Source organism: Felis catus, chromosome D1, assembly GCF_018350175.1.
Source record: "Felis catus isolate Fca126 chromosome D1, F.catus_Fca126_mat1.0, whole genome shotgun sequence".
Taxonomy (NCBI): domain Eukaryota; kingdom Metazoa; phylum Chordata; class Mammalia; order Carnivora; family Felidae; genus Felis; species Felis catus.
This window is the reverse complement of record NC_058377.1, coordinates 104,831,544-104,850,909: the sequence shown is the minus strand read 5'-3', so window position 1 is coordinate 104,850,909 and position 19,366 is coordinate 104,831,544. Positions and strand designations below refer to the sequence as shown.

Sequence of the window (19,366 nt, the reverse complement as noted above, 5' to 3'; positions counted from 1 at the left end):
AACGACCCCCACTCACTCATGGCCCGGTGACGCCCAGGCCTTATATGGGGGAGGTGGTGACTGGAAACTTCTAGGGGCAAAGGGGGGCCACCTGGAGGAGCCTGGCCACCAGGGGCTCTGGTGAAATTCCCTCCCTGAAGGCCAAAGAAGGCACCCTCCCAGGCCCGGGCCCTGAAGGTGCTCTGAAAATTGCCCCTCACCCTGACTTCCTGCCTAACAGCTGGGGGTTGATGCTGGCTCCGCTGAGTGATCCTGGCTGGGAGGTGGGGAGGAGGGAATCTTCTGGTACGGTTGAGGCTGCAGGCAGGCGGAGGGGGTGGTTCCAAGTCCCTCATCATCCCTTCCCTGCCCAGTCTGGCTCTTCAGGGCCTCCTGTCTGCACTGGGGCCTCCGGGCCACCGAGAGCTGCGGGGGCCGTGGGGGCGGGCAGCAGGCTGGGTTAATTTACTAACCGGGCCCTCGGACGGCTGTGCAGGCCCCAGAGGCCGAGACACTGCCCCTGCCCTAAGAGCGTGCAGATGGATGGTGGGCGGACAGGTTGGTAAACAGACTAGTGGCCCCTCACGGGGCTGTCCTGAGGGTCAGGACATCAATGGGACCGTGGCTGTTACTAATGGAAAATAACAAGGACGGACAATAAATATAACGGGGCCTCCTGGATGGGATCCTGGCGCAGAACAAGGACGTTAGGTAGAGGCCAAGGAAATGGGACTTAGGTTCGTAACAGTGGATCGACAGTGGTTCATCAACCAATAAACGTACTGCCCCAATGTGAGATGGTAACTGTACGGGGCCCTGGGTGCGGGGAACCTGGGACCTCTGTGCTAAATCCTGGGCAGTTCAGAGAAGTAAAGTCTATTAACCACAAGCAGACTGGCTCACAGGTGGCAGGGCTCCCCACGGGCCAGGCTGTCCCAAAGCCTCATTACCGCCGTCCTCATGTCAGGGGAGCGCCTCGCCCCGGCCCCACCAGCCTTAGCCAATGCCGCTGAGCGTGGGCCACGGCAGCTGGCGCGTGGTGGCTCGGTCCTTAAGAGTCAGGCTCCAACCCAGCCCCTGCTTCTTTCTAGCCGGGCCACGTCACTTTTCTCTGCTTCCTTTTCCGGCTTGTGAATTGGGGATGATAATCCAACCTCGCAGTGCGGACAGAAAGACGGATGGCGACGAAGAACGGGCGGGACAAGTTCTCTGTGGTCACGACTTAGCGCTTGGCGGTGACGAGGTCTGCCGTGACGAGAGTTTACGTGGGGGAAGCTCGGTGGGTCACCCGGGGTAGAGAGCGGGTTAAGGGATGGGCCAGGCCGGGGTAGGGGTGGTCAGAAGTGTGGGGGGCACAGGGGGTGGTGGTGGGGGTACTGTGTTGAGGCAGAGGGAATTGGGGGAGATGAAGGCATAGGGCTGCAAATGTGGACTTCAGGCTGGTCTGGGCCCCTGGAGGGGGCGGGGCTGGTGAGGGGGGTTTTTCCTGAAGGACAAGGGAAGGCTTTAAAGTTAGTTTGAAAGCATTTCAGACTTACTGAAAAGAATCTCCCTATACCCTTCACGTAGATTCCTTGAATGTTAGCTGTTGTTAAAAACAAGACAAAAGGGGGTGCCTGGGTGGCTCAGTCAGTTAAGCATCTGACTTCGGTATAGGGCATGATCTCATGGTTTGTGAGTTCGAGTCCCACATTAGGTGAGCTCAAGCCCCGCTTCTGGTGAACACGAGCCCTCGCTCCCTTCTGCCTAGAAAAGTCTTTTTGGACAGCTCCTCAGGGCGCCTTCCTGTTAGACTGGATGTTGCCAGATTCATGAATGGTCGCAGAAAGCCAAGGGGACGTTTAAAACGTACTCAGTTGCACTTTATCTTTCAACGCTGTGTCTCTTCACGTTTGTTTTAGCTCTTCCTCTTAGCTCTTTCTGTTATGTACACAGACACCCACATCCACACTTTCTCCCTTCTCATCTGAGAGCCGGTTGCAGATGGTCCTCCTTTACCCCCAAACACTGCAGACGGTACTTCCTAAAACACAAGGAAAATGATCCAAACCAGATCAACACTGGCATAACACCAGTGTCTCACGTACAAACCTTACTCAGCTCCCCAACTGTCCTAATTGTGACTTTTATAGCAAAGGGCAAAGTTTGTTTCTCCTCGACCAGGATCCAATACGAGACCAAGATGGTGCTTCTTTAGGCTTTTCCAACCTGGCACAGTCCGTGATTCTTTGTTCTTCATACCCTTGATGTTTTGAGGAGTACAGGCCAGTTTCTTTACAGGATGGCCCTCCCTCGGCTTTGTCTGGCATTTCCTCCTGCTTAGATCCAGGCTATGCGTTTTTGGCGGTGTATTAGTTTGCTGGGTCTGCTGTAACAAAATACAGCCACGTAGGCGGCTTCAACAATAGAAATTTATTCTCTCACAGTTCTGGAGGTTGGAAGCCCAAGGCCAAGGTGTTGGCAGGTCTGGTTTCTCCTGCAGCCGCTCTCCTTGGCTTGCCGATGGCTGCCTCCTCGCCGTGTGCTCATGTGGTCTTCTCTTGGCTCTCTGTGGGTCCAGATTTCCTCCTCTTATAAGGACACCAGTCAGACTGGATTAGAGCCCACCCTCACAGGCTTATTTTAACTTAATCACCCCCTAAAGGCCCTGTCTCCAAATACAGCCACATTCCAAGGTGCTGGGGGGTTGGGCTTCCACATACAAAAGAGGGGGCGGGGGGGAACAATTCAGCCCGTAATGGGCAGGAATAGCCTAGAAGTGACATTGTGTCCTTCTCAGGGCATTCTGTCAGGAGGCTCATCATGCTGGTTTGTCCTATGGCTGCTGATATAAATCCAAACACTTGGGTGGGATGCGGTCTGCCAGGTGCCTCTGCGGTCAAGTTACTGTTTCTCTTCGAACATAGGAGACACCTGGAGACTGGGTATGTGACCACCTTGCTCCTTAGCAAACAGTCACCCACGGGTGCGGTGATTTCCTGGCTCCATCATTCCTTCCACGTGTATGGCTTTTCCGCCATAACAGAGCGGTCTCCCTGGGAGGAAACAGGGCTCAGGTGGTGGAGAAACCCCACCACCCCCCCAGCCCCCGCCAGAGGAGCGGAGAACCCGGATGCTGTCCTGTGCTCACTGCTCAGGGGGCAAAGGGACCTGCTCCCACCAGTAAAGTAGAAATGGGAATGATTACGGTAGGGATGGAATCTGATATACAGAAAGGTCCCTGCACACGAAGGCAATGTGTCCCCCGAGGCCCTGGAAACGCAGGAAAAGAGCAAGGGAACTTCCTCACAGCCAAGGGCGGAAGGATGCCTTTGGAAAAGTTGTGCCAAGCTGTCCTGGAGAGGGGGAGCCCTGAACCCTTGGTGAGGATTCCAATTCTTGCAAAGGCTCACGGGCACCACAGCTCATCAGCCTGGGAAGGATGTCAGCTCCTCTGCTCACCCATTGGAGACCGTGTTGCCTTGATTTCCTCATCTGCGTAAGGGGGCCAATAACTACCTAACTCGCAGGCTGGCCATGAAGGTGAAATGAAAAGACCCACGTGCAGCGTTGAGAGCAAAGCCTGCATCACTTGAACACAGTGGCAATAAAAGCCACCGCTGTTCTTACTGCGGAGGAAAGAGGGTCAGATCAGAGTGACCAGACTTGGGATTTCGGCTTCCCACTTGGCCTCTTTCTAAACCTCAGTTTGCTCATCTCTTCTTACCACTCTATTTTCTTCTTACCGTTTTATATTTCATTTTTTAAAACGGGGCTTCACTTACTTAATCTGTAAAATGGAATTAAGAATAAGATCCACCTAGGGGCGCCCGGGTGGCCCAGTCGGCTAAGCGTCCGACTCTCGGTTTTGGCTCAGGTCACGGTCTCACGGTTTGTGAGATCGAGCCCCGCGTTGGGTTCTGCACTGACCACTCAGAGCCTGGAGCCGGCTTGGGATTCTTTCTCCTTCTCTCTCTGCCCCTTCCCTGCTTGTGCTCTCTTTCTCTCTCTCTCTCAAAATAAAGAAATAAACTTAAAAAAAAAAGAAAAAGATAAAGATCAACCTCGCTGGGGTGCCGTGAGCCAGACGGGCTGAGTTCTCCGTCCTGTCTCTCCTGCTCGTGGAAGCCAGGGACAGAAGGAGGGTGCCACGGGAGGACGGGGCCTCTCCAGGCTGGCGGGACGATACATGTGAAGTGCCGAGCGGGGTGCCTGACACGTAGTGGGTACCCCATAAATGTTAGCTAGTGCTATCGGTAGTGGGTTGGGTGGTGACCCCTCAAAAAATAGGCCTGCGACGAAAGCCCTGGAAACGGGGAACACAGCCACAGCAGGTAATAACAATACCGACTTTGACGGTCTCTGGAGCACAGGGCTTGACTTTTCTTTCACAGAGATCTTGTGGTTCACCGCTTACGGTGTGGCCTTCAGTTGCTTCCAGAATGAGGTTCTCAGCCAATATGTGAGTGGGAAAGGCAAATGCAATCTGTCTGGAGTCGGGAAGAGACTGAGATCAAAGCACACGGCACTGAAAATAACGAAATGGCAGCTGGTTTGTGCATCCCTGCCCCGTGGGGGCCGTGAGCTGAGCAGTTGGCTCATTATTTCCTCTGATCCTCGAAGCAGGAGGGAGGGAGGTCACGGAAGGCCCTCGGCTAATACCAGACCCCAAGGACCCTGATTCTCCTTTGCAGTGGGTCAGCGACCTCTGTGGTCCCCCTGAACCAGCAGCCCCGGCATCTCCCGGGGCACCTGACGGAAATGCAACCTGCTGGACCGGACGCTCTGGGGTAAGGCCCAGCGTCCTGGGTTCAACAAGCCCTCTGGGAGATGTACACTCAGCTGCACATTACTGGTCTCTGCCATTTATTTCAGGCCCTCGCCAAAGGCCTGGGTCACCCTCCTCCGGACCCTGCTCTCCGTGAGGGCCCTTGGCACTCTTTCTTTTTTTAAATTTTTTCTTTAATGTTTATTTTTGAGAGAGACAGAGAGAGAAAGAGAGAGAGAGAGAGAGTGGGGGAGAGGCAGAGAGAGAATCTGAAGCAGGTTCCAGGCTCTGAGCCGTCAGCACAGAGCTGGACTCGGGGCTCGAACTTATGAATCGCAAGATCATGACCTGAGCTGAAGTTGAACGCTTAACTGACTGAGGCCCCCAGCCTGTGCTCTTGACACTTGGTCGCTGGAGGCTCCTGTCCTCTGCTTCCAGCCAGCAAGGCCCCGCCCCAGGCTCCCTCTGCTCCCGAGGCTTGCTCTCAGAGGGGCAGACGCAGGCTGTTGGTTCCTGCAACCAGCCGGGAGGAGGCTCGTCGCACCCCAGCATCGTACACGTAGAGACTGTGGGTGGCACACGGGCTCTGGGAATACGTTCCCAGAGGTCTGTCTCCACCGTGGGAGTGCAGCCGAGGGGCCCCACGGGGACAAACGTCACTGCCTCCTTCTTTAGAAAATGCCTTAGGGCCCTGTTCATCTGGAGTACTTTTTTGTTTGTTTCAGCAGCTTTTAAGTTGTCCTCAGGGAGGAGGGTTGGGAGATGAGCCACTTGGAAACAAGGGTTGGGGGAAAGGCCTGAGGAATGAAGATTTCAGGTACGAAGCCCCTTAGCGGGGCTGCCCTGAGAGATTGTGCAAGATGTTCACTGCACAAGGGGGCAAGGGAGGGCAGAGATCCAGTGGGGAGGGAGGGGGATGAAGGGGGGGGGATTCTTTTTTAGCCCCCAAAGCAATTTGTGCACCGACTTCTGCACTTTGGGGAAGGGGCTGGGCAGGAGTCCTTTGTAAAAATTCTACTGCCGTGAAGTTACTTGCCCAAGTCACACGCCAGGGAGTGGCAGTGCCGGACCCAAACACAGGCGGTCGGGCCCCAGAGTCCCCGAGTTTACCCACCACCCTCCACTGCATGACCTTAGAGGATGTTCATGGGTCAGCAGGGCAGGGGTGGGGTGGGTGCTCCTTTCCCTAAAGCAGAATGGAGGCACCTGCCTACTTTCTTGGGAGGGCTGTAGGCACTTGCCTCCAAGACCAAGCCCCCTGTGACCTACAGGAAAGGACGCCTCCCAGCGCTCATATTTTGGATAATCAAGGCTCTTACCGATCTGCCACCTTGGGCTGCAGCGAGAAATATTGTCCCCATCACACGGTCCTGGTATTTTATACATTCTTCACTCAGGATCGCAGGCTCTCAGCAAGTTCGTGAAGCTCCAGGCCCTGAAATTAAGCCTGTGTCTAAGCGGAAGATTCCTGTACACTCAATCCCGTGGGAGGGGGTGCCTTGCCCTGATACGGGGGACACTGGGGTTTTAAACATGTTTTACTGAGACCCTCCGACGTGCTGGGACGCTGGGTTTGAAGGAACGGTTCCTGACCCCAGGAAGCTTGGTCAGCAAGGACCTGGGGAGCAATTAAATGCAAACTTATAAAGCTCTGTCAGCTCACAGCCCACTTTAAATAAAAGCTGTATTGCCCTCGCCCTATAGCCTCTATCCATTTCCTCCCCGGAGGGGACAAGGACTGACTTCTAAGAGCACCTCCCGTGTGGCGGGGCGCTCTGTGAACGGAGGCACCTCGCTGCCAAGCCTTCGAGGTAGACGCTGTCGCTCTGCTCACGGATGGCCAAACCCGGCCTGGCAAGTGGAAGTGGCTCACCTCCCAGCTGCGGCTGCAGGGCTGGCCCGGCCCCGCTCTGCCCACTGCCGCGCCCTGCCTTCCTGAGGATTCTGGGGTGAGGAGAGGGCAGCCAGGACGGTGGACATGTGCCCAAGATGTCCTCTTCCTCATGCCTCTCTCCCACGCAGCGGTCGCTCAAAAATGCAGCCCCCGATGCACACTCCCATTCCCCCACGGGCACGCGTACCGACCTGGGGCTTCTGCCAAATCTCCTGTGTAAAGGGAGGGGGTTGAGCACGGGCTGCCGGCAGTTACGTCCCTTTCCCATTGATGGAGATAAATGTTACTGGAATACCAGTGTGACAAGTCAGCCTCCGCTGTCCCCGCCTCCCCAGACCCCACCCCTAAACACACACACACACACACACACACACGCGCGCATGCACGCACGCACACACACGCGCACACACACTCCGGAGCTGATAGCTGTTTCCTCCCTCAGCCCCACTCCCCTGCCTCTGCCTGCCGGTGACTCGGTGACTCGTCTGGCTGCCACTAGAAGCTGTCTCTGGGGCTGGAATCCTGTGCTCCTTCTGTGCCCAGGTAAGGAAGCAATAATAGCCCAGGGGCTCGGCAGCCTTAGTGCCCTCTCTGGATCCACGAAGGCACAGTTTTAACAGTCAGGATGGCAGAGGGCTGGGTTTCCCGAAGACTGGAGGGGACACACTGCTCAGAGAAGCAGAGGGCACAGGGGTAAGCACAAAAGCCTCTCTTTCCAGACTCACAGCAGTCTGGGTGGGAGGATGACAGGGGCAGTCTTAGGGCAACTGACTCTAAAAGCTTGCATTCCCTGCCCCTAACCCCCGCCCAAAGCAGGACCCTGGCTGCTGGGCTCCACAAGACTCCCGGGAGGCTGGGGGCCGACTCCATGCAGCCAGAAAGACTGATCCCGATGGGTCCCCAGGGTGTAGCAGGACTGTGCTCTCTGAGCATCCCCATGAGACCTGGCAAGAGGCTGCTGCGCTGAAGGGAATGTTCCAGTGCAGAGAGGGGATGGCATTCATCTGTCTGCAGGGTGGAGTCCCAGCTGTACCACTGCAGCTGAGGAATGGTGGGCAAGTTGCTATGCTTCTCTGGACCTCAGTTTTCTCTTCCGAAAAATGGGGTGTCACAGGGTCACCGGTTAATTGTTCTGCAAACTGTAAAGCTTGAGAAGCGTAAGCATTCTTGGGGAGCACGGGCCTAACTGCTCCCCCCGCCCCGACCTGTCTGCGATCCTGGGGCTCATCTGCTTGGAAGAGTCTAGTCTGATCTCTTGGGGCCTCGCCTTCCAGAGGCCCATGCTACCTGGAGAAGACTGTGGGTTTTCTCATCCCGGCCAACAGTGTTACCCCTGGAAATGTGAGTACTGAAGACCACCCCCCGCTTCCTTCTCTTCTTGGTTACGGCAGAGGTAGAGGAAAGAGAACACAGTGAGCGTTAAACTGTTGCTTCCCCGCTTGTCTGTTATTTGAGTGGCTTGAGCCTCGGCTTCCACGCCTGTAAAATGGGATGGAGTGAAGGTCTAGTGCCTTTTTTCTAGAGTCCTGAGCAAGGGAGCGCTTATGTAAAGGACCTACTAGAATCTCTGGCGCATAGTGGGGCCTCAGGACAATCTGAATTCCCAATCCCTGCCAGCCATCCTATGCCTCCTGCCGGCAGCCTCCCCCACCACCCCCCTGCCCCCCTGCCCTTGTGGATCTCAACCAGCCTCACATCAGGAAGTCTTGGGGTTTTGATGAAGCTGCGGGTGTGCACATCAGGGGTGTCCGCACATCTGCCAGAGGCTGGCTTCCCCAGCGCTCACCTGAGTAGTTTCTCAATCACTACCTGCTGAATGAATGCGTGAGTCAGTAAAGGAATGGGTTTCCTGGGGCAGGAGGGTGGCCCGGCGCCCTTGGGCAGATGGCAGTCTTTCAGCCCCATTGGGCCTCCAGAGCCCCAGTCTGGTAGTTCTCATGCCTAGCTCTCTCCCTCCTCTTATCTTATTTCCTCTCCAACTATGAGAGGAGGGGCTGGCTCCACCGGTCAAAGTCAACATACCCCACACGCCACGGTTGTGGGAGCAAAGGGCTGCACAGAGAAGCTGCAGAGAGGCAAGCTCTGGGGGTGCTGTGGACAGGGAGGGCGCATGTCTTAAAGGCACAGCCTCTTCCTTCCACTCCCATCCCCCAGGCCGGCTGACTCACCCCCGTCCTTCAGGTGGGGCCTTGTTTGTGCCCCAGTGGCCCCGGGGGATTGGGAGTCCTGCATGGCCTGGCCTCGTGTGTGACCTTAGGGGACCTGCTAACAACAGTCACAATACTGACGCAGTGCTTCCTGTGTGCCAGGCTCTGCTCTAAACGTTTATGTATATTAGCTCATTGAACACTCCCAACAGCCCTATGAGCTAGGTCTTGCTATGACAGATGCCCATGTCCCAGAGGAGAAAGCAGGCCCAGGAAGGTTAAATGGCTCGCCCAGGGCGTGCAGCTGGGATGTTATTCCCCCACCTGACTGCCTTGGCTCAATGTCACTGGTGCCCGGTGGCCTCATCTATACCATTCACGGGTCAGGTTCCTATCCCCTGGGGAGGGGGGTCCCCTGCTGCCCTCGCTCTGCCTACCTCAGCACCCCCTCCTCTCCACCGCAGAGCCGGCCATGTCTGCCAACGTCACGCTGAAGCCGCTCTGCCCCATCCTGGAGCAGATGAGCCGCATCCAAAGCCACAGCAACTCCAGCATCCGCTACATGGACCACGTGTCAGTGCTGCTGCACGGGCTGGCCTCGCTGCTGGGCCTGGCGGAGAACGGACTCATCCTCTTCGTGGTGGGCTGCCGCATGCGCCAGACCGTGGTCACCACCTGGGTGCTGCACCTGGCGCTGTCCGACCTGCTGGCCACCGCCTCCCTGCCCTTCTTCACTTACTTCCTGGCCGTGGGCCACTCGTGGGAGCTGGGCACCACCTTCTGCAAGCTGCACTCCTCCGTCTTCTTCCTCAACATGTTCGCCAGCGGCTTCCTGCTCAGCGCCATCAGCCTGGACCGCTGCCTGCAGGTGGTGCGGCCCGTGTGGGCGCAGAACCACCGCACGGTGGCCGCGGCCCACAGGGTCTGCCTGGTGCTCTGGGCCCTGGCCGTCCTCAACACGGTGCCCTACTTCGTGTTCCGGGACACCATCCCGCGGCTGGACGGCCGCATCATGTGCTACTACAACGTGCTGCTCCTGAACCCGGGGCCCGACCGCGACGCCACGTGCAACTCGCGCCAGGCGGCCCTGGCCGTCAGCAAGTTCCTGCTGGCCTTCGTCGTGCCGCTGGCCATCATCGCCTCCAGCCACGCGGTCGTGAGCGTGCAGCTGCGCCACCGCGGCCGCCGGCGGCCCAGCCGCTTCGTGCGCCTGGTGGCGGCCGTGGTGGCGGCCTTCGCGCTCTGCTGGGGGCCCTACCACGTGTTCAGCCTGCTGGAGGCGCGCGCGCACGCCGACGCGACGCTGCGGCCGCTCGTGTGGCGCGGCCTGCCCTTCGTCACCAGCCTGGCCTTCATCAACAGCGTGGTCAACCCGCTGCTCTACGTGCTCACGTGCCCCGACGTGCTGCGCAAGCTGCGGCGCTCGCTGCGGAGCGTGCTGGAGAGCGTGCTGCTGGACGACAGCGAGCTGGGCGGCTTGGGGAGCAGCCGCCGCCGCCGCGCCTCCGGCCCCCGCCCCGCCCCCCGCCCCGCCCCCGGCCGCCCGGCCGCCGGGCCCCCGCGCCTGCTCGCCTGGCTGTGCGGCGGCCGCCTGGCGTCCGGGCAGAGGGCCCGGGCCCGGTCCCAGGACGAGAGCGGCCCCCTGAACCGGGCGCTGAGCACCACCTCGGGGTAAGAGGGCGGCCGGGGCTCGCCGGCCCGGGAGGCAAAGGAGGGCGGCGATGCCGAGCGAGAGCGTCCCGAGGGCGACGTCAGGCAGCGACCCAGGGATCTGCATTTTGCAGCGCCCGGCCTCTTGGGCCTCCTCGGGCTTTCTCAGAATCCTAGGCAGGCGGCAGGCGGGGCGGGATGCCCAGATTCTGCATTTCTGGCAAGCTCCCTGGAGACGAAGTCGGCGCAGGGACAACACACAGTGAAAACCACAAGATTTCTCCGACTGGGCAGCGGACTCCCGAGGCACGCAGGACACACTCCCCCTGAAGCTCAACTTTGTCAGATGGTGGGAGGGGGAGGGAGGGGAGTGTTTTCACATGAAACCAGTGATGGGTTTTGGGGTAGAAGACAGAGGGGAAGGGTTTGGGAAGCACTGAACTGGTCTAACCTCTTCATTTAGTCCCTCAGCCACCGTGTACTGAGCTAGACGCTTTATCTCACAATCTGGACGGTAGGTTCCATGATCAGACTGAGGCACGTGGAGGTTCATCCACGTGCCCCAAGTGCAGGGTCTGCACGCTGACCATGAACCATCACACGTTCCACTGCCCCAGGTAGAAAAGCAAGGCCTTTTCTATAAGGCTTTTCTTATCAAGTAGCAAAAGCGAGGGCTGTCGTGGTCAACCAGGGCTAATCCAAACGCAACGGGGATCTTTGCTGAAGGTCTTCTCATTGTTTAGTATTTCAACGTGTACGGCAGCCTCGGAGACCCCAGCACGGGACATTTCCTTGCGAATCTGACACCTGTATAGGCCTGGTATTCCATGGGATGCCCTGTGGGCAATGCTGGTAATCCCCAAATCTTTGCAACCCACCTCCCGACTAGCAGCCACTGGGCAGCTGTGCCTTCCAATGTGCAGATATAAGGGGTAGCTCGTCCCTCCCTTGTAGCATATCCACTGTGCCGCATGCTTCCTCTGCCACCATGGACTGGAGGACAAAGATCGCTGTGCTTAGGTCTGTCCCGAGGCCAGGCACAGAGTTGCTGCCAGTAACTGGTGGGTGAAACGTCTGTGGGAGAGCAGAGAAACCCTCTTGGGCTCTCGGTCCAGTGCTGCCTGTGCCGCTCCTGGCTGGGGTCCTGGAGACTGGGCTGGCCAGCTTACCGTTTGCCACGGTGCTGGGCCTTGCCCACAGTAAGTGCTCAGCAAACGGATAGTAGATGCACAGCTGGCTGAACAGACACCCCTCTTAACACCTCGCCATGCGCCCTGCCAGCCTCCCCTCACTTGTCGCCGCCTGATGCACAATGCCGTTTTCTTGTTTATTAGATTTTCTCCGTCAGAATGAAAGCTCCTTGTGGGCAGGGGCCTTTATATTCCCCAATACCTAGAATTGAGCCTGTATACAGCAGTGTTTCAATAAATATCTTTGATGCAGACTGCGTGGCGTGAATCCAATCTCTGGGGCTTCTGCAGCGTCCGGTACAGGTGAGAGGGAGCTGGGGGAACCTGGCTCCCTGCAACCTCCCCGCCTTAATCTTTCAGTGTGGGAAAGGAAGGGGAGCTGGGTTCAGTCTGCCGGGCGACAGGGTCAGTGGGCTGCAGAGGGACCCAGAGCAGCCATTGGGATGGTGTGAGGGGAACCGGTTCCTGACTGCAGCCTCCTGGCCTGGGGTTGGACCCATGACCTTGAGACAGAAATACACATTTGGGGAATCACCCTCCAGATGTTAGCTCCCCGAGGAACCAGAGAATTTACTCTTCTTGGTTGCAAGGCACTTGAAGAAGGAGGGGGAAGGAGGCGGGGGGTGCTGAACCTCTTCCCTCCTCTAGTCTCTGCCGGGCCCCAGAGTCCTCAAAGGCTCAGAGCCCCTCTGGGGCGGGGTGGGGTGGAGTGGGGCTAGAGATGCAGGGCCGAGACCCGCAGAGGCACGTGACAGCGGCCGGAGAAGTGCGGTGTCTGACACAGTGGTGGGCCACAGACGGCCTCTAAGTGTCCCGGGCTCAGACCTTGGCCGCTGGCCGCTGGGGGGGCTGCTTCTGCAGCAGCGCCAGCGTGTCCCGCTTCTCGATGGAGCGAAGCTGCTTCTTCTTTGCCCGCTTGAGTTTGGCAGGGTTTCGGATCTGGGGGTGGGGTGAGGAGAAGGCGTCAGTGCGGTTGTAGTCTCTGCCCTGCGCCCCGGGAAGGGAGGCCTCCCCACGGGGGCCTGGGTCATACGCAGCAGGAGTGGAGGCCGCGAGGCAGGGCTGCCGAGGTCTCTCGAGCACAGCGCCCAGCCTGGCCGTGGTTCAGGTCCCCCGAGCCAGACAACACTCACCACTTGGACGACCTCCGCCCTCCGCGCATTCTCCAGGCGGCGTTTCAGGTTCTCGGCCCGGCGCTGTTTCTTCTCCTGGAACACACAGAGGACGGGGATCTGGGTCTAGGAGCTGAGGCAGCCCCGGTCTCTTAGGCCCCAGAGTGAGAGCTGGCTGAGTTCCCAGGGAGGAGGAAAGGCCCGCTCACCCCGGCCCGACTGTCGCTGGTGGTGTGGCGGGGGGAGGGCCAGCGAAGAGGTACGCCCGTGGGACGAGAGGCCCACGACGGTGGGAAGTTCCTGACTGCAGCGGACAAGGCAGGTGCCTGGTTATGCGGCTTAGTTAGGAGGATGGTCGGGGGAGGGAGGACACAGGTGGTTCCCTACCTGGAAACTCGGGCACGTGCACCACGGCCCCTGGCACCAGCCCCTCATCAAATGCCAGGGAAGAGGGGTGGCCTGGCCCTCTCCCTCACTCCCACCTCCTCAGGGTCTCCCCTAAGGTTCGTCCAGGCGTGGGGCTGGGAAGGGTGGAGGCTGTGGAGAAGAGGCTCCCGAGCTATCTGGCCCCGGCTCAAATCTCAACTCTGCTACTTCCAGATGGGTGACCTTGGCCAACTCGTTTAACCTCTCTGTGCCTCAACGCCCCATCTTCAAAGTGAGAAGGGTTACATAGGATTGTCCTGAGGAATAAATGAATGAGTACATGCACCGGCCCTGGAATGGTACCCGGCCTCCTGGGAGCACTTCAAAGATGAATCTAGTTGGAGTCTGTATTGGGAATGGGGAGTCCAGTGTCTTCTGGCTGTGGTGACTGCTGCCCCTGGTGGGGCCCGAGGGGATGTCGGTCCCGAGGCCGCTGTATGGTCAGGAGCCTCGCCTGGCCTCTCAGCGGAACAGGGGTGGCCTGGGCCCCCGGGGAGAAAGGAGAAGTGAGACTTGGGCTCCCATCAGGGGACCGGCTGGGCTGGGGGCTGGGCAGAGGCGTTCCTGAGGGGCGGTGACAAGAAGGCCTGTGTTGCCCAAGAGGGAGTCAGGGCCACACAGGAAGTGAGACAAGGACTTGGCACACGGCAGCTGCCTCGGTATCTGCAGGGCCTCGGCCACGGGCCAAGCCGGGGCGGCTCGAAGCAGGCGACGGACGACGGAATGACTGGCTCAGCCCTTTCCCTCAGTGAGCGGACTCGGGGTGAGGTGCTTCACTCCTCCCGTGACCCTGGGATCACTAGGCAAGTGACATTCCTCCAGTAATGCCAGTCCTGGTGTGATGGTCCCTGACCCATATTCTCCGTGTGCCACCCTGGGGCTTCCCGGAGATCGGGAACCTCTGAGAGGGCATTTCTGGCCTGGGGAAGAACGTCCGGGAGACAGCCGGAGGAATGTGTGGGGTATCCACTTTGCTGACGCATGGTGGCTGCTTCTTGGAGGATGATGGCAACGATTCCGGGATGAAGCTTTTCCACCTGAGCAAGGACCCTAAGCCCATCTCACCAAATGCTTCTTTCATCAGTGAGGGCCACTGGGGGGGCCTTGTCCCGGGCTCCTCCCCATCATCGAGTGTCGTACGGAGCCCTGGGCAAAGCTGGACGTTCCACTGGGCTTCCCTACCTGGGGTCCCAGACCCCACTTCTGCTTCTAGCCTGGTGCCCTGCCTCCCTCTGGGCACAGGTGGGAGTCCCCCTCTCCCCCACCCAGGCCTATCACAGCAGTCACCGGATCAGGCCCCTGAGCTCCAGCCTCAGCCCGGCTGGCTGGCCCCTCACCTGCCGGCGTCTCTCCTTCTCCTCCTCCAGGTGCCGAGCAAAGTCCTTGGCCAGCTTCCTCTCTTGCCGGTCCTTCATCTTCCGCTGCCAGGATGTGCGCAGGGGCTTGTCCTGAACCATCTGGGAGAACCTGTGTGGGAGATGACGGGCACTCTTGTAGTCCGTGGGGGGCACCAATGCCCACTCTCTTCTCGGCTCTGGGCCTTCTACCCCAGAACCCAGGGAGAATGACATCCCTACCTGCCTGCTTGCCAGGCAGTCAGCCCTCCGGGTCTGCAGAAACTTGGGGCAGGAATGGGCCCCACTCATGCCGGCTGCCATTTCTTAAGCCCTAGTTATGGGTCTCTGGGACAGGTACTTTTGTCCTCTCCATTCAACAGAGGAGCAAACCAAGGCTCAAAAGAGGTTGAATCATCGCCCAAGGTCACCTTGTACCTGAACGGCAGTCAAGACTGAAGGCTGTCTGTGACCATAGTCCAGACCACACAGCCTTTCTGTAAAGTTCTGCTGCTTCCACCAAGCAAAGTCAGCTTGGGTGCTAATGCTTCTGGAGATAGGGCTCCCTCCCTCCGGGGCCGGCCTGTTCTGTTTCAGAACAGCGCGGGTGGTGAGGGGCCTCTGTAACGAACTCTTCAGAATCTCTCTCCCCAGTAGGGGGAATGTAAAAGGGGCAGTAGCATTAGAAGGTATCGGGGACGTCCTGGTGTTCCTGAGTGTGAGAGTGACATTACAGTCACAGGACAAACGGGATGGTCTCTGTTAGAATGCATACTGCAAGGATGTACACGTGGAATGATCCATCTAGGATGTGCTGGAAAATACTGCAGGAAGAAAAAGAAAGTTGAGCAGGTGATGAGACCATGGGGGTTCACTTAGCTATGCTCTCCCCTTTTCCATAGGTCTTTCTCCTAGAACTATCTAAAGTCTTCCTGGGTGTCCCGTGGGCCTTTTCTCCTTAGCAGATCCTCTCCTAGTGGCCTTTTTGCCTCCCCTACCCATTTCTTGACTTCTGAAATTTCATCCACTTTCATCCACTTCTTGGTCCCTTATATGGGACCCCAAGTGGTCACAGGAGGTCAGCGGGCCCGCCCCAGCCTCTGAAGGCTGTGGTGCACACAGGGCAGAGCCCATTCCCCATCGTGGGGAAAGGTCAATCAATTCTGCTCTCCTGGGTCATCTCCCCACCTTCTTGCTCCGCAGGAGTCTGGTACGCACAGCCTGGACCTTGACCCCAGGCCTGTCCACCTTCGGCCGAGTTCTGACCCGAGAACACCCCCCCGCCCCTCCACACACACACACACACACACTGCTCCTTCGCCCTCTCCCCAAGGACCCGGTGCTGAAGATCTGGCTTCCTAAGGCCAAAAGGACGGGGCTGAGCACAGATTTCCTCCCTACCCCAGTTGCGAGAAACCCAAAGGGACAAGGAAGTGGGGACTTGGACGCACACAGAGCCCCAGGACACAATGCTGCATGTTTCTAGAGCAGCACAGCCCGGCAGAACTGTCTGTAATGCTGCAAATGCTCTGTATTTACGTTGTCCTGTAAGGTGGCCTCCAGTCGCTCTGTCAGCTGAGCACGTGAAATGTGGTTGGTGTGACGGAGGAATCGGAATTTGGGGGTTCTTACATTTTAATCCACTTAAATTTAAATCGCCACGTGTGCCCGGCGGCTTAGCTACTGGGGCGGTGCGGTTCCAGAGCACTGGCTTTACCTGGAGGTTGAAGGCAGGCAGGCAGGCCGGCCTGGGTTTCAGGGCCTGAATCCACTGCCTACTACTTGAGTGACCTTGGGCGAGGTAGCCTGGGTTTCGGCGACTTCCCACGTTATACGGAGACGAGAATGGCTCCTGTTCCGAAGGGTGTGGGATGATCAATGGAGACAAGGCTGGAGAAGCATTTAGCGCATGGTATGTACCCAATAAACGCCACCCTTCAGAGAAGGAAGACGGCACACCCAAGGAGCCCTGTGCAGGTGCGATTCGACATCAGTCTGGAAGGTGGGGCTGCGGCCAGGCCTTCCCAGCTGACTGCCTCCCTCCGCAGGCCTCCTTTCGGATACCTCCTGCTGCAGATGCTACCTCGCCGGTCTCTGGGCCCACTCACCACCCGCCGAAGCTGCTTCCTCAAAGACCCCAGACATCAATTCAACGGCCCTCTGGCTCTTATCCACAAGCCCGGCCTGCAGCTTCTGAACCTGTTGTACTTCTACTACAACTGCCTCCTTACTGGTCTCTCGGCTTTCACCCCTGACCTCCTAGCGTCGGATATCCCCCCCCCCATTTCTCCCCACAGCCTTGATTTCCTCATATGTAAAACCAGCAGAATCTTAACACCAGCTGCTCCACGGTACTGATGTGCAGACTAAATGGCACGACGCGTGCCGGTCCCTCTCTTTGCAAGGCCTTTGCCCTGGCCAACCCTCACCAAGATGCTTAGCAGTATTCTATACACTCGGTTTGGTAATACTTCTTATCACAGAGACAAATAACTGTTAACAGATACAAGGTGGTGAAGGCCTCCCGGCTTTTTATCAAGTTATGGCTGCTTTACTCGCTTCTGCTTCCCTCGCTAGGCAGAGGGCAAAGATAATGCTTGCTGAAGGAAAACGCAAATAAGGTGTTACAGGAGAGGTCCACAGATACTCTGAGGAGGAAAGCATCACATAACCTTCCAGGGCACGGTCTCACCCTCCCTGGGTTCCCGGGGCATTTTACCACATTCTGATTATAATTAGCTGTTTGTGTGAGACCCCCAAAATGTGAACTCTCTCCAACCCAGGGCCCGTCTCCAGGCGGCACTGGCACCCCAACACCACAGAGAACCACACCCCTGCCCCGCGGTCTCCAACTTCACCTTTTCTTGGAGCGGTCCTTCCACACCCGCCCCGATTTGGGCTTTCCCTTAGGGATTACAGGAACCTCCTCCACCTCCTTCAACTTCTTGGACGCTGGGGCCTGGGCTGAAGAGCTCGTCCGCTTCTTTGCCCCGAGGCCGCTTCTCACCGTCTCCCCGGCCGGAGGTGGCTTGCTCGGCTCATGCTGACCCCGGGGGGAGCCGGGTGACTGCGCTGTCAGCTCCTGTAGTGGCCGCGAGGGCTCCGGACCCGGCGCTTGCTGACCCAGGTAAGGCTCTGGTGATGCTGGGCCCGGCTGCAGCTGATGTCGGGGAGACCCCGGGGCCAGCTCCTTCTTATTCAGGGCCAACTCCGAGTCCAGTTCTTCTTGGGCCTGGGAGGACTCTGCGGACTCCCCACTTAGCTTTGGATGAAATCCGGGGGATTCTGGACCCGACTCCGGAAGTATTGGGGGCGACTCCGGGCCTGGATCTTGCTGGCGCTGGAGGGACCCTGGGCCCGGCTCTGGCTCCCTTCGGGGGGACCCCAAGCCTGCACCCTGCGGTAGAATAGGCGATCCCGGGCTTGTCTCCGGCTGACGTCGGGGGGACTCCAGGCCGGGTTGCCGCGCACTCCGAGGTGACCCGGGCTCCCTCGTTTCTTCTGGGTCCGACCTGAACTCCACAAGGGCCCGTCTCGCCTGTAAAACTGAGCTGGGGGTGTCGGGGGACTCAGGGTTTAGGCCTTCCAGCCGCCGGCTGCGCCTGAGCGGTGTATCCATGGTGGGGCCTGTAAGTTTCCAAATTTCATCCACGTGCAGCCGCCACCGTCTCTGCGGCTACCGGCGCGGTCCTATGACGTCAGGGGCCGCCCTATCAGCGTGGGGCGGAGGGGCTGTTGCCGGGGAGACCGGGTTGGTGTTGGGCGGAGAGGCGGGATCGACGGCCCGAGGGGGCTGGGCTTACAAGGCGCGTGCGCAAAGCGCTTTGGCGCATTTACCCCGGGGGAATGGCTCGTTCGTGGGCCGCGTTTGCCTTTCGTGCAATCTTACTCCCCCGGGGTGGAGGAAAAGAGTGTGCAGGCAGAGAAGGGAAGGGGGTGGGTGACCCATTCCCGGGGGAGACGAGGATTGGGAAGAGGTCCAGAGCGCCTGTAGGCAAGGCTGGGTGGAAACTTTGCGGCGAACTCACTCCTGTGCCATTAATTGGACAGGGGTCCCACTCTCGGGGCCTCAATTTTCTCATTTGTAATATGGGTGATTTTGCACGAGCTTAGGGTATCGAGCATCATCCTGACGGAGTACTCACAACCACCAGAGTTAATGCTCTGTGGCGAATCCCAGAAGCGGGAAATGTAAGTCTTGAGTTGCATGTTAAAGGTAACCCTTTCTTCCCTTCTCCCATCCCGTGCTTAAGTATCTATGGCTCTCCCTTTTCAACATTTTCAACATTCATGCGTGAAGTTGAGGTGCTGGTAAGATGCACCACCTTTTGTCCTGTGGCTCAATTGCACCTTCAGCCCCAGTTCTGGAAACAGTGCTCAGATCATCACTGAGCTGCTTTTTAGCCAAGGCAGAGGTCCTTGCTGCAGGGTGTGAGCCTGCCTTCTCCCTTCTGCTGCATGAGACCCAAGAGGAAGTTTTGATTCACTCACAGCGTGAGTCTGATGACGAACATCTTGGAAGCTGCCCAGCTGTATCCCAGATCTTCTTCAGTGTTTCCTTAGAACTGCCTGGGGGTGGCCCGCAGGGATTCCAGGACCCCTGTCCGGCTGTCCCACTGGCTTCTTTTACAGACCTCTCTTTCTCCAGCTGAGGGGTTATGAGAGGGCCTGGGAAGCTGTCCAGGGGTGCTCAGGGGACACAGAGAGAAAGCAGAGCAGAAGTCCAGGCTCTGAGCACTGCCCCCACCCGCTGAGTCACTCTGCTGACACTGGAGCGGGAGTGAGTGTCAGACTGGGCCCAGGGTGTCTTGAGTGCTGATGAAGGAGGAGGGGAGGAGGAGGAAAACCCAGACAAAGGTTTCTGGAGGATGGAAAAGTGGACTGAGA

The 19,366-nt window shown here is 58.3% G+C and overlaps 2 protein-coding genes across 4 annotated transcripts; one reads left to right on the top strand and one right to left on the bottom strand.

Annotated features, from left to right (window-relative positions):
- The first annotated feature begins 5,677 nt into the window (after positions 1 to 5,677).
- Positions 5,678 to 11,861, top strand: PTGDR2 (prostaglandin D2 receptor 2). 3 transcript variants are annotated; one of them, XM_023239884.2, is made up of 3 exons: positions 5,679 to 7,163; positions 7,895 to 7,961; positions 9,232 to 11,861. In XM_023239884.2, exon 3 carries the CDS (start codon positions 9,240 to 9,242, stop codon positions 10,440 to 10,442), a length of 1,203 nt encoding a protein of 400 aa, XP_023095652.1. In that variant the 5' UTR covers positions 5,679 to 7,163; positions 7,895 to 7,961; positions 9,232 to 9,239; the 3' UTR covers positions 10,443 to 11,861. The 3 variants fall into 3 exon arrangements, with proteins under 3 accessions (XP_023095651.2, XP_023095652.1, XP_023095653.1); XM_023239885.2 differs by having other exon boundaries at positions 7,735 to 7,961; XM_023239883.2 differs by lacking the exon at positions 7,895 to 7,961 and having other exon boundaries at positions 5,678 to 7,163.
- Positions 11,731 to 18,189, bottom strand: CCDC86 (coiled-coil domain containing 86). Its single transcript, XM_003993419.5, has 4 exons — positions 17,338 to 18,189; positions 14,483 to 14,612; positions 12,741 to 12,815; positions 11,731 to 12,546 (listed from the first exon to the last, which is right to left on the bottom strand). The coding sequence occupies exons 1-4, from the start codon at positions 18,096 to 18,098 to the stop codon at positions 12,427 to 12,429; spliced, it is 1,086 nt and encodes a 361-aa protein (XP_003993468.1). The 5' UTR covers positions 18,099 to 18,189; the 3' UTR covers positions 11,731 to 12,426.
- Between the last annotated feature and the right edge of the window lie 1,177 nt (positions 18,190 to 19,366).